At 38.2% G+C, this 13,468-nt stretch overlaps 1 protein-coding gene across 1 annotated transcript in view; it reads left to right on the plus strand.

The window, feature by feature from the left end:
• PREX2 (phosphatidylinositol-3,4,5-trisphosphate-dependent Rac exchange factor 2) overlaps nt 1-13,468 on the plus strand; it is a 409,408-nt gene that overhangs the window by 170,397 nt on the left and 225,543 nt on the right. Inside the window, exons 10-13 of the mRNA XM_006880444.1 lie at nt 1,124-1,268; nt 7,284-7,384; nt 11,408-11,511; nt 12,993-13,042. Of these exons, the coding sequence (XP_006880506.1) occupies nt 1,124-1,268; nt 7,284-7,384; nt 11,408-11,511; nt 12,993-13,042 (400 nt within the window). The remainder of the gene's footprint in view (nt 1-1,123; nt 1,269-7,283; nt 7,385-11,407; nt 11,512-12,992; nt 13,043-13,468) is intronic.

Consider the following 13,468-nt stretch of genomic DNA (forward strand, 5'->3'; position numbering starts at 1 on the left):
TGGCCAATCTCCTCCCAAGAGATTTATAGCCTTCTGAAAACTTACTGGATGGTCAGCTATGCGTTTTTTTCCAACTTGGTGGGAATGAGTTTGAATTTTGAAATAGTTCTCAACTTTATCCTCCTTGCCAAATAAGCCCTTTTTAAATTTTATAGCATCTTGAACTTTTGCAGTTCTCTTGATGATCTCCTTGTTTTCAAACCCTCCATTCCTTAGGTTGTTCACTACACTATCTGCAGTTCTCTTTTGCCAAAGTAACAATGTTCCAGTCCTGGTTAAACTCTCCTGGTTCTCCTGGTGAACACACTTAGATCCTTCCACAATATTCAGGGCACTAAGTAAATTGAAACTCACTGTTGAACAAGGACTAAATCTAACCCTTTAACTTTCTTCTCTGCATCTCACCTGAAACCCACGGCTTCAGGTTTCTGGGCTGCTTCACATCAGTTAGTTCTTCTGAATCCTCTAAAACTTATGTCCCTATAGGGACTCACACTTGTGTATATCAATATGTCCCTTCTGTGAAAACTCACCTAATACTTTAAAGGCAGAGGTAACCTCTATTTCCCGTAGATACCCTGAATATGCCTCTACTGTGTTATTATCATTAGGGGCCATCAATTGACTATGATTCATAGTCACTCTGTGAACAGTGATCAAAATAGCTTCTTACTCTGTGTCATCATTGGGATCTCTGCCGTGGTCAAGCCCATTGTTTCTGTCACTGAGCCAGTCCATCTCATAGAGGGTCTTCCTCTCTTTTGCTGCCTCTCTGCCTCTCCCAGCATAATGCCAGTGCTCTATAACAATGATTCCTCTAGGAATTTGAATCCAGGACCATTCTGTGCAGTTGTACCATGGAAACCTGCATGTGGAGCCCATGGAAACGTAGGTGCAGATGCTTTTACTCCATTGACCTTTGAGGCATCTGACTTGGCTGTATTGCCTTAGCATTTTGAGAATTCTGCTTGTCTTCTTGCCTAGTAGTAAGCTCTTGAAAGCTCAGATTCTATCTTGAATGGTCCACCAGCATACAGGGGACATGTACATAGGCGCTCTACGGAGGCACTCAAGTGGATGAAGGAACCCCTCACTTACTTGTCCCTTTTCACATTTTTCATAGGTTTAAAATTAGGAATGGAACAAGACACGTGGGTGATGATCTCTGAACAGGGCGAGAAGCTTTATAAGATGATGTGCAAACAAGGAAACCTCATCAAAGACAGAAAACGAAAACTGACTACATTCCCTAAATGCTTTCTTGGAAGGTAGGGCTGGTGGTATGGGTACATTTGTTTCCTTCATATTTTCACTGTCTCTTATTAGATTTCCTTTAATTATTTGAAAATCAATGTACTTGAAATATATTTTCTGAACATCTTTAATGAACTCTTTTTTGTATCTAGTGAGTATATATAAATGGCAAAAATTTGCCATTTCATCCTTCTTCACATGGACAATTCAGTGACATTGATTACTTTTAACACGTTGTGCAACCATTATTTTTTATCCATCTCCAGATTTTTCTATCACCCTTTGTACGGTTTTCAATATGGCTTTACTATCAGGAGCCTTGGGTGTATAGTGTGCTACTTGTTGCATTTCTAACATAAAAGTCAGTGGTTCAGATTCACTATATTCTCCAAAGGAAAAAGATAGGAAGCTTTCTCCTGTAAAGTTTTGTAGCATTGGAAACTGGACTAAAGGTTGCTTTCTACTGGACTGACGAGTATAGGTTTATTATCAACAGTTCCAGGGGTTACAGAGTGATGAGGGAAGTTTCCCTCTATTGATTTCAACAGTTTTTGCCTTGCTGTTTTCTGAGTGAGAGTAAAGAAGAGCTTTGGGCTAGGTCAAGCTGGTAGGCATCCAAGAGGTTTCCCTGTAGGGAACTACTGGATGTCTTGCTGGCTTAGACATGTGCACAGGGCCTGAATATCAGACTTGATGGTGGAGCCAGAGGTTGAGATGAGAAGGGAGTTGAATACACACAATCTAAACTGTCAATTATTTTAGAATGGCAAATACTTAGACAAGTGGCCTTAGAAACGTAAGTGAAGAAGCTGGACGAGTGGGTCATAAGGAACCAAGAAAAAGCAGCGGGGACAAAGGTTGCCTTATTACCAGAGGACAGCAGGATTAGCTCTGTGGCTTTGCTTGTGGAAAGACAGCTTTAGGTGAGGGTAGGGGGTGGTAGGGTTGGTTCCTGGCTGTGTTAAGCAGAATGTGACCTAAGGAGGGGGGGGCAGCCACCTTCAGGAAGCTCCTAATAGACCAAGCTACATGCAGGCTTCTTTCTACATTTCATGCTAAATCCATAAATAAATATTTAGGAGCTAAGAAACCTTATTTAAAAGAAATGTTTTTATTTTTTAAAAATGGTGGAGAAATTAGGGGGCACAGAGTTTAGCATATCAAGTTCAAACAGCTAGTGAATGCCAGGTCAGAATCAACTTGTAACCTCCAGTAGGATTTTTGAAGACTGTAAATTACACAGAAAGAGATTATCCATCTTTCCCCAAAGGAGCCTCTGCTGAATTCGAATGTCTATAGAGGTGCTGCTGTCTATGGGGTAGCAGAGTAACTTGCAACTTCCTAAAGACCAGAGCTCATAAAAGGAGACTTGAATGGAAAGTAGCTCAAATGCCAGACATGTAGCTTTACAAACAAGATAACCATAGGCTGCCAGCATCTCCCCATCTCAAAGGATGTAGGGCAGGAGACTCCCTGCCGGTGAGGGAGGCATTCTCACCACAGGCCCTGTAACTGCCAGTCACCTGTTGTCTTTAGCTCGCCAAGGGACGACTGTTACCCAGTGAAAAGGCCTAGTAAGTTCACCTTGGCATAGAAACTCCTTACCCAGGATCTCTTGTAACAACTCCATGAACACAATGCCCATTTGTAAGCAAGCCACTTGGTGGTCCCTACCTGGAACTTGCACAAATTACTCATCAATGGTCATTTTTACTCTAGGCAATTTTGCCAAATAAGACAGTTGACATCCTACTTTTATCAGGTTTCTAAAGGAACAGAGCTAGAATGTTAACCCAAAGTCAGATTTATCCTTACAGAGGAAGAAAGAATTTTATTAATTCTTTAGCTTCACTGTTGTAATGAATGTTAATTGTTAAGATGAAAAGAGTTTAACAAACCCCCTGGAACATAATTTAAAAAAAAACAAACAACAAAAAAAACCACATAATCACAAAATACCAGCAAAACCCTCATTGTGTTGTCAGATTGGAATAGATCTAGAGCTGATGCTCCAGGTTTCTGAGGCTGTAAATTGCATGTGAGGAGATTGCCTGTCTTTGTCCTGTGGATTTTAAGAAAGTGGCAGTGCCTTTGAACTGAGTGACCAGAACTCCCTTCCTGATATGTTGTTTTTAAGTGTCATTGAGTTGGAACCAAATCATTGTTGACCCTCCAGTGGGTTTTCAGAGGCTAGACATTTCTCACACAGGAGGAGACTGCCCATCTCTCTCTTGTGGAGCAGCTGGTGGATACAAACCTTGTGCCTTAGAGATAGCAGCAGAACTCCTTACCACCAAGCCCCCGGAGCTCCCTGTAGAGGAGACTAAGTGTTCTTTTTCTTGAAGCCTTTCCCCTAACAGTGCACTACTTCCTCGTAACAGCCCGAGTTTGAGATTGTTGCTGACTGAGTCATGAATATTTTGCATCTTCTGCCACTTGAGTAAGAACATTTCTAAACCTTCGTTTATAAAACCTTCATTTATAATCCTTCCTTCCTACCTACACTCTATTTTCCTCCCCAATAGTTCCACTTTACAGTAATACTTGTATTGTGTTCTTTCTCTTACTGTAATTTGACATTTTATGGACTGTGATTCCATAAAAATAGAGAAGCATACTTTCTTGCTATTTATCAGCTACCTCAACATGCCTATCAACCACAGACATTTAGTAAGAGCCTTCAATGTGCTAGGCATATTGCTAGGTTCTTGATATACGTCATTTAAATGCTTATGACGGCCCCATGAAGTTAATTGTTGTTGATGATTGCCTTCTAGTCGAGCACGACTCATATAGTGACCCTATGAACAAAAGGCCCGAAGCCCCTCTACAACTATCAACATTTATCAAAGTTCATAGAGTATGTTAAAGATGAAAACCACAAAACTTAGAGAGCTCCATTTACTAATTCAAAGGCACACAATGGGCAGAGGCAGAAATAAAATTTGAATACCTGGCATGATTACCCTATGTTTTACCTTCCTTCTTCTGGTTCATTTCTTTTCCCCCCTCTGCTTCTTTCTGTTCCTTTGATTATTTGACTTTCACCATAAGTGTATTTTATTTTTATGAAAGTGAATAAAATCATTAATTTTTGATCTTTTCCATAGCTTTGTACTCTGGCTTTTGTAGGGGTGGGGAAAGTAAAACGTATGTGTATTGTTTTAATGGAAAAGTTTAACTGTTAGGCCCTAGGACATGAGCATGATAATTTTTTGTTTGTGAAATATCTTTGTATTTAATGGTGCTGAAGAAGCCCTGATGGCACAGTGGTTAAATGCTTAGCTACTACCTGCAAAGTTGGCGGTTCCAACCCACCAGCTGCTCTTTGGGGAAAAGATGGTAAAGTCTGCTTCGAAAAAATTTACAGCTTCGAAAACTTCATGGGACAGTTTTACTACATCCTATAGAGTCAGTAAGACTTAAACTTGACCCAACAGAAATGAGTTTTAATTATACCCCATGTTGTTTTTTGTTATGTGCTATCAAATGGGAACCAACTTCCGCTGACCCTCCAGTAGACTTTTCAGAGGCTTTAAATCTCATGAGGGAAGATACCCCATGGCTGCTTTAAAAAGCGCAACAAACTAAAGCAAACTGGAAAAACAAATTTCTCTGCATTATGGGAAACCCACTGGAGGGTCAGCTGTGAATTGATTCTGACTTGAGGCTACACAATAACAAAAAACTAAAACTCTTCCAAGTGATACAGAATGCATCCTTCTTCCCTCTGATGCTTGGAACGTCCCCTGCGGTAAGACCTAACCTGTGTTATTCTGCGACCACAGCAGGTGTGGGTGGCCGCCTTTGCTGGATGGATCTGTGTTGAAGTCCTTTCAATGGATGATAGCTAAAATACTGTGGAGCACTAGTAATTTTTTTCCATTTCAAAGCAATGTGTTGAAACCATTCTATGTATTTTGGTGCCCATTAATTTCCTGTCAACACGCACACATTGCTGCCTATTTAATTGCTTTATACAACACGTATTATAACTCACAGCCCTGTGGGTCCAAATTCCAGTTCTTTGTGTGTCTCAAGGAAAGAAACCTATGTGCTGGCTGGTCTGGGTTCTTGTGTCCATAAGGTGGAGAAGAATGCACTTCCCAGCATATTCAAGTTGTTGGCAGCATTCTTAGTGGTTGTAACAAAGAGGTCCCTGTTTCTTCCTAGTAGTCTGCTGTGGATATTGTCAGCTCCTGGAGGCTGCCTGCATTCCTGGGCATGAGGTCTTCATCTTCAAAGCCAGGGTTGCATTCCAAATCCTTTGCATTTGGAAAGCCATTGTTAGAAGGCTTTATAATTTTTTAGCTCTCTGATAGCTTATTCTGCAGCACGAAAACCTCACTGACATTGAGTCTGAACTGACCTTCCAGTGGGTTTTCAGAGGCTGTAAATCAGCAAGGGAAGAAATCATCCATCTTTTGCCCACACTGCTACTGATGGATTTGAACTGCTAGAAAGTAAGCTCCTCTAGGTTAACAGAGGGATTCCCTACAGACTACACTACCAGAGCTCCGCAGTGTAACCCTGGCATGTCCACCAGCAGCTCTGCAGTAGAGAGATGAGCAACCTCTCCTCATTCAATTTATAGCCTCCCCAAATCCATGTGCTTTACATCCTCCGGAATCCCACATGAGCTTTGAGCTGGTTCTGTCTAGAAGGCAATGTCTTGTGCAGCTAGCCCGAGAAAATTTTTAACAGGCTCACCTGATTGGGTCAAGGCTACTTGAGTAATTTTCATATTTTAGTGTGGACAAACTTTCTACTTCAATTGCCTCTGCAGAATCTCTTGAGTAGACAATATGTGTATTGCATTTAACTGTGTGGAACAGGGGAGGCATAATTTCTGATGGAGAGGGTGAGAGGAAAAAGAGAGAGGGGGAAGAAAAAGAGAAGAAGGAAGGAAAGTTTACCTCACAAATTTAAACAGTCATGGAGGCAGTGACAAGAGGGGAGAGGGAAACAGAGATTAGGGATTGGATGGGAAGGGGAGAATACTGTGAGGTCTCAGTTGTTGTTATATGCTCTGGAGTCCAGCAGGACGCAGATACCCTGTGAACAACAGATCTGAACTCTGTCATATGCTGTGACATCCTCATTATCTCTGACACACTTGAGCCCTTGCTGCAGTCACTGTGTCAATCCATCTGGTTGAGGGTCTTCTTCTCTTTTGTTGACCCTTTCAAACATGATGTCCCTTTCCAGGGAATAGCCTCTCCTAACAACATGCCCAAAATATGTGAGGTGAAGCTTCATCTTCCTTGGCCTCCAAGGGGCACTCTGGCTGTGCCTGTTCTAAGGCATATCTATTTGTTCTTTTGGGAGTCCATGGGATTGGGTGTTGTAAATAATAGCATTATACAGTGATAATTATTGTTATGAAATGAAACATGCACAAGTGATTGAATAAAAACCAATAAATTTTTCTCCCAACAGTCAACCCAATAACCTTAGGTTAACATTGAGTTAAATAGAAATATTGTAGTAGGAAAAAAGATCTCTTTATATTAGTTTAATCCTTGGATGAAATACAGAGAAGTTTTACGTTGAGATCTTGCCTTCAGCATGGGGTGTGGAGACCCTCTTCCTTCCTAGAATTGCAAACCTACTGGTTCTCTGCGCCTGGAAAGCCACATTAAAGGCACTTTCACCCTTTTTATTAAGTTATTATTACCCCATCTAATTCTGTAGTTTAGCTATTCTGAGGATCTGTTTATTACATTGAGTCCCACACTTTATTTCATGTGGCAAGTATCCTTGTAATTAAAGCTACTCTAAATTGTCATTTAGTGTTTTATTAGAGACCTCAATGAATTGAATACTTATTAAGTAGAGTTTAAGCAAGGCATAGTGTATAGTCATGTGTTTTCTAGAATAGAAACTGAAATGACAGTAGTCTCACATATATAAAAAAGTAATTATGCTAAAATACATTGCAAATATTTCTTTATCTTTCCATTTATATCTGCATGCTGACAACAAAGTATAGATTATTAGGTTTTTTTTTATTGTGTTTTTTATTGCAGTGAATTTGTGTCCTGGTTGTTGGAAATTGGAGAGATTCACAAACCTGAGGAGGGAGTTCACCTGGGACAAGCCTTGTTAGAAAATGGAATCATCCACCATGGTAATTGTTTCATTAATTACTATTTTAATCTCTTCCTCCACAAACTATGTATATCTTAATCACATTTACCAGGATTTTTATTTATTGAAAATAAAATTTTATTTTATACTGGTTTACATACAAAGTTTGTATGCACTGTTTTTCACCCTGGATCTTTTCTAGCCCAGCCCTCCCTCCACCCATCAAGTTGTGTGACTCTATGATTAAGCAGCACCCCCTGCCCCTATTTACTCCTCTGCTCCCACTCTCCCTGCCTTGGATCCTCATAGACATTCTATAATAGTGGTCTTACACAGTATTTGTCCTTGTGGGGCGGAGTTAGTTCACTTAGCATAATGCTCTTCAGTCCCTTCCAAGTTAGGTAGTAGTTTACAAAATCATTGCTCCTGCGTGCTGCATAGTATTCCATTGTGTGAATGTGCCATAATTTCTCAGTCCATTCAATTGTGGTTGGATATGAATAAATGTTGGAGAGGTTAGTGAGATAGGAACTCATATATTGTTGGTGGGATTATAAAATGGTACAACCACTATGGAAGGCAGTTTGGAATTTCCTCAAAAAGCTAAACGTAGAAATTCCTTAAGACCCAGCTTTTTCACTGCTTGGACTATACCCTGAGAAAATGAGAATTGAGGCACAAATGGAAATTTATACACCAATGTTCATAGCAGCATTATTCACCATAGTAAGAACATGGAAACAGACCAGGTTATTTTTAGTTTATAATAACTACTAATGTTTTAGGATCCTATTTCTTTAAAACAACATATTAGAATGTCTATCTATCTATCTATCTATCTATCTATCTATCTATCTATATATCTATCTATATATCTGTCTATCTGTCATCTATCTCTTAGTGACCTTGTGTAGGGAATTGTGCTGCCAACCCAAAGGTAAGTAGTTCAAATCCACCAACTGCTCCTTGATAGAACAGTGAGCCATCTCGTCTCATGTGATTTTTAAAGCCTCTTTAAAATCTGTTGAAGAATCAACCCTATGTTATTTAACACAATCACAATGAGTTGAACTAAATAAATTTTCCTAGAGAAATGTCTATCTGTGTTTCATTGACCATGCAAAGGCGCTTGACTGTGTGGGTCATAACAAACTGTGGCTGACTCTGAGAAAAATGGGAATGCCAGAACACTTGATTGTGCTAATGAGAAACCTATACTTGGAACAAGAGGCAGTCGTCAGAACAGAGCAAGGAAACACTGCATGGTTCCTTAAAAAACCCCTTGTACCGTACAGTACTACTGCCGTCAGACTGGATTTTGGCTCCTTGTAGTCACGATATAATTTTGAACACAGGATTTTCAGTGGCTGATTCTTCAAAAGTTTATTCTCAGGACTTTTTTATTTTTCTATTTTTTGGAGTCACCTCTTGGTGAGCATGGACTGTCAACTTCTCAAATCACAGCTGAGTGTGTTAACTATTCACACCATCCAGAAATTCCATTTATACAATTGTGCCGTGTGCCCATGAATTGGAACCAGCTCAGGTTTTCAAAGGCTGTAAATTATGTGTGAGGAAGTTGCCCGTCTCTCGCAGAATTGCTGGTAGATTTGAATCACATGCATTTGGCTTGATAATGCAACACTTTACCGCTAAGCCACAAGATCTCTCATAAAACCTGACAATTGCTACAAGAATGCCCTCAATGAGATGGATTAACACAGTAACCTGCAGCAGTGGACTCAAGTATGTCAGAGATGATGAGGATGGCACAAGATAGGACAGGGTTCAGGTCTTTGTTCATAGTGTCGCTATGGTTATATTTTACTTGATTACATCTAATAAGTAACAGCAACCAGAAATTACGGTACCTCCTTCCTCACTCAACCCGCAGTGCATAGAGAACAAATTGTTATGCATTTTCCTACTCATTCCTGGTTATGTCACAGAGCTGATTAAAAGATAGCATGAAACAACCATTCTCACAAGATGAACTTAACACTCATCAGTTTATAAATGCATTTTTTATACCGCTCTCCAAGTAGGAAGAGTGAATTTAAATGCAGAAGTGTTTAGTATTTCTCCTAGGCAATAGGAGTTCATTCTAAAGTCACAATAATTTGCAAAGCACTCCATTTTTAATAGCTCTTCCTGGCACTTATTTTATTATGCTAAAAGACATTTGATGTTAACATTACTTTGAATTCTGTTTTATCAAGATGGTAATTTATTTCAATGAATATTTTCAGATGTTAAAAGTGGAAATAAGTGGAGTATGTAGAAGAAATAAATGTCTGGCCTTGAAACATGTCTTGAGAGTTAAAAATATTTTAATTTCCAGTTTTTACTTTTGGCCAGGGCAAAAAGATGCCAAAGGATTATACTGTCTGTCTTTTCTAGATAACAATTCTATCTTAGTATTTTGGCTGTGGCTTATCAATGTGGTTTGGCAAGGTGGAGTAAAAAAATATTGTGTGTTTATAAAAACTCTCAGCTTTTTTCCAAGCTTCACCAAATGTAGTTCATGAGATTTAATCCAGACGTCTTTCTGTCCCTTCAACAGTTCCAGCAAAAAGTGAAGGTCAGAATCTTCTATCTAATTATGAAAATAGAGCCTGGTGCAGTAAATGATCCCTTCTGTAAATGTTGAATTCCCTGTAAAGAAAACACTTAAATCTAAACTCTTTGAACTTTATCCTTTGTAGAACAGCCGTCATTTCCATTAGACTATATATAATTTAGTTTGAAAAAAAGAGAAAATCTGGGAGAAATTTTAATAAGTCTTCATGAATACAAAAGTCTCATATTGAGACTGGTGGTGAAAGATGACCACTCTCCACTGATAACAAACCACGAAATAAAACTTGACATTTAAAAACAGCTTTTTTCTGTATTGTTGTTATGGGCTGTCAAGTCAGAACCTACTCACAGTGAGTTTTCAGAGACTGCAAATTGCAGGAAGGAGATTGCCTGTCTTTCTCACTTGGAGTAGTAGCTTGTGAATTTGAAGCACAGGCTTTTGGGCTGGCAGTATTATTCCCTAACACTAGGGCACTAGTATTGGAATTATTAAAATTTTAAAATCAGGTGCATATTGAAATTGGGTCGTCTACTCTAGAGGTCTAAAAACAGAGTAAATGACTAAGGTTTCTGTACTTGTGGTCTTGGCCCACATTGTTGTGGAATAAAAATGCTAAAATTCCTTTTAAAGTAAGAATCAAATCATAAACCACTAATCTAATATCTACTTTTTGGAGGACACATTTTACTTAGATAAATAAATAGATTAAATAGATTAGATAGGTATAAATCTCTATATGATGGGGGGACAATCTCCTCCCGTACCAGTCAGATCTGATTTGACGGTACATGCACACAAAAATAATAAAATAAATTAAAAAAAAATCTCTATATGATACTTCCGCTCGATATAGATATATAGATAATATAGAGATAGATATGTCTTGAGAAAGGTGCAGCCAGAGTGCTTTTTGGAGGCATGAACAATGAGATTTCACCTCACATATGTTGGGCATGTTTCTAGCAGGGGCTATTCCTTGAGGAGGCACATGATGCTAGGAAGGGTGGAGGGTCAACAAAGGAGAGAAAGGCCTTCAACCAGGTAGATTGACGTAGTGACTGTCACAGTGGGCTCTAGGTGTCAGGAGTGTGAAGATGGCACAAGATAGGACAGGATTCAGATCTTTTGTCCATAGGGTTGCTATGACTTATACTTGATTCAAGGGCATCTAATAGGTAGAAAGATAGATGATAGATAGATAGATAGATAGATAGATAGATAGATGATAGATAGATAAAGTATATACCATGTATCTGTGCTAAATGAATTTTAAACAACCCAAATTTAGTTTTAAAATAATTTTGTGGAAATTGTAAATATACTTAACAAATGAAGTATATCATGAATCTTGCTATGAAAATGAGATGTTGTCCCTAGTCAGAAAGGCAAAATGTTTTCAGTATTGAAAACATGTGTTTCATAAACATATTTGTATTTATCTGCCACTTTTTAGATTTTAATACCTTATTTCTATGTTTGCAGTTACTGATAAACATCAGTTCAAACCAGAACAGATGCTGTATAGGTTTCGCTATGATGATGGGACATTTTATCCAAGAAATGAGATGCAGGATGTGATTTCAAAGGTAAGGTCCTCTCCCATAACTATAGATAAAAGCAGAATGCATTACCAGGATAAAATACTGTCGAGAGATTAAAATTTCTTCTAGTGTAGGAGATTCTTATTTCTATTCATCCTCCTCCAAGAATTCTAATTTTCCATTCGTGTTTCAGTATCTTATGTAGTTCTGTAAGGGAGTGAATGAACTCTATCAGTTGGAATGCTATAGTCATGGAAAATGGCATACAGCAACATGTCGTCATGATACTTAAAATTATTTATTTTTTAATTGAGATTTTAATAAAGTTTATAGAGAACTTGCAATTATATTCATTCATTGCTGCACAAAAAAATTCTTTCATTGTTTCAAAATTCCCCACCCCACCCCAGTTCTCTTTACTATGCAGCTCTTATTCTGGACTGTTGTTATGCAAATAATACCTAAACATGTATTCCTTTTAAGCAGTTCTTTCCCTCATCTGTTTCAATGCAGTGTGTGCATTATTTATCCCCTCTTTTCTTAGTTTCCCATCAACTCCAATGTCAGTCCTGTTTTACAACAGTGGCATTAAGTAGTATTTGTCTTTTGTGACTGAGATATTTCACTCGGCATAATGGCCACCATGGTCACCCGTTTTGTATAATATTTCATGAGTCCCCTGTTTTTCAATGCAGCATAGTATTCCATAGTATACCACAGCTTCTCTATCCATTCATTTGTTGATGGGCACTTAGGTTGCTTCCATCTCTTTCCTATTGTGCACAGTGCATCAGTAAGCATGGGTGTGCATATATCTGCTCAGGTGGCAGTTTTGGTTTCTTTAGGGTATATTCCCAGTAGTGGAATTGCTGAGTCAAATGCTATTTCTATTTCCATCTTTTTGAGAAAGCACTATACTGTTTTCTAAAGTGGTTGCACCATTTTATACTCCCACCAACAGTGAATAAGGGTTCCAGTTTCTCCACCACCTTGCCAGCATTTGTTGTTTGCTGCTCTGTTGAATTTTGCTATTGTTCCTGGGATGAAATGATATGTCACAGTTATTTTGATTTGCATCTCTCTTAGAGCTAGGGATTTTAAGCATTTCTTTATGTGTTTGTTGGCCATCTCAATGTTTTCTTTGGTGAAGTGTCTGTTTATATTCTGTGCCCATTTAGCAATTGGGTTTTTTACCTTTTTCTTATTGTGGTGGAAATTATTTCTTGAGACTTTATACTGTAAGAAAAAATATTTTGGTGTCTATGTGACAAAGTCATGGCACAAGTTAGTGATAATATTACTAAATAATTCTTTTTGTTTATATAAACAATTTAATTTTAATAAAGAATTTTTTTGTAAAATATGTTTTACTGTTATAAAGAATTATTTTTAAGATAAAGGAATAATTTTAAAATGGATTGAGGTTCTGTAACAATTCTTAATGCTGGCAGTAGATTAATTTATTATTTCAAGGTTTATTTATATGCCCCTTAAATGAGCTTGTTTTTGATGTTTATTTTACACAGGGCGTAAGACTGTATTGTCGTCTTCATAGTCTGTTTACTCCAGTGATAAGGTGAGAGACTTGCATAGAAATATTCATATTTCATATTTAGTACATATTATTCATCTACAACTAGATGGTTTATTTTTATTTTCTTTTCAAAGTAAAAGTTTGTTTAAGTAATACTTTATGTTAATGTGTGCGGTCAACTCGGAACCAACTCATAGATGGGTTTTCAGAGACTGTATTTCAAAAAAGGGATTGTACTGGGAAAATTCTGCTGTTAGGGACCTCTCCAGAGTACTGAAAAGCAGCTTTGTCAGTCTAGAGACTGAAGTCCATACCTTGGTCTTTGTAATTACTTTCTATGCATCAGAGAGCTAGACAATGACTAAGGATGACAGAAGAATTGATGGCTTCGAATTGTGGTACTGAAGAAGAGTGCATACCATGGACCACCAAGAAGACAAATAGGTCTGTCTTAGAGAGGGTGAAACC

This window comes from Elephantulus edwardii, unplaced genomic scaffold (genome assembly GCF_000299155.1).
Source record: "Elephantulus edwardii isolate Elephantulus edwardi_28Jun2011 unplaced genomic scaffold, EleEdw1.0 scaffold00008, whole genome shotgun sequence".
Taxonomy (NCBI): domain Eukaryota; kingdom Metazoa; phylum Chordata; class Mammalia; order Macroscelidea; family Macroscelididae; genus Elephantulus; species Elephantulus edwardii.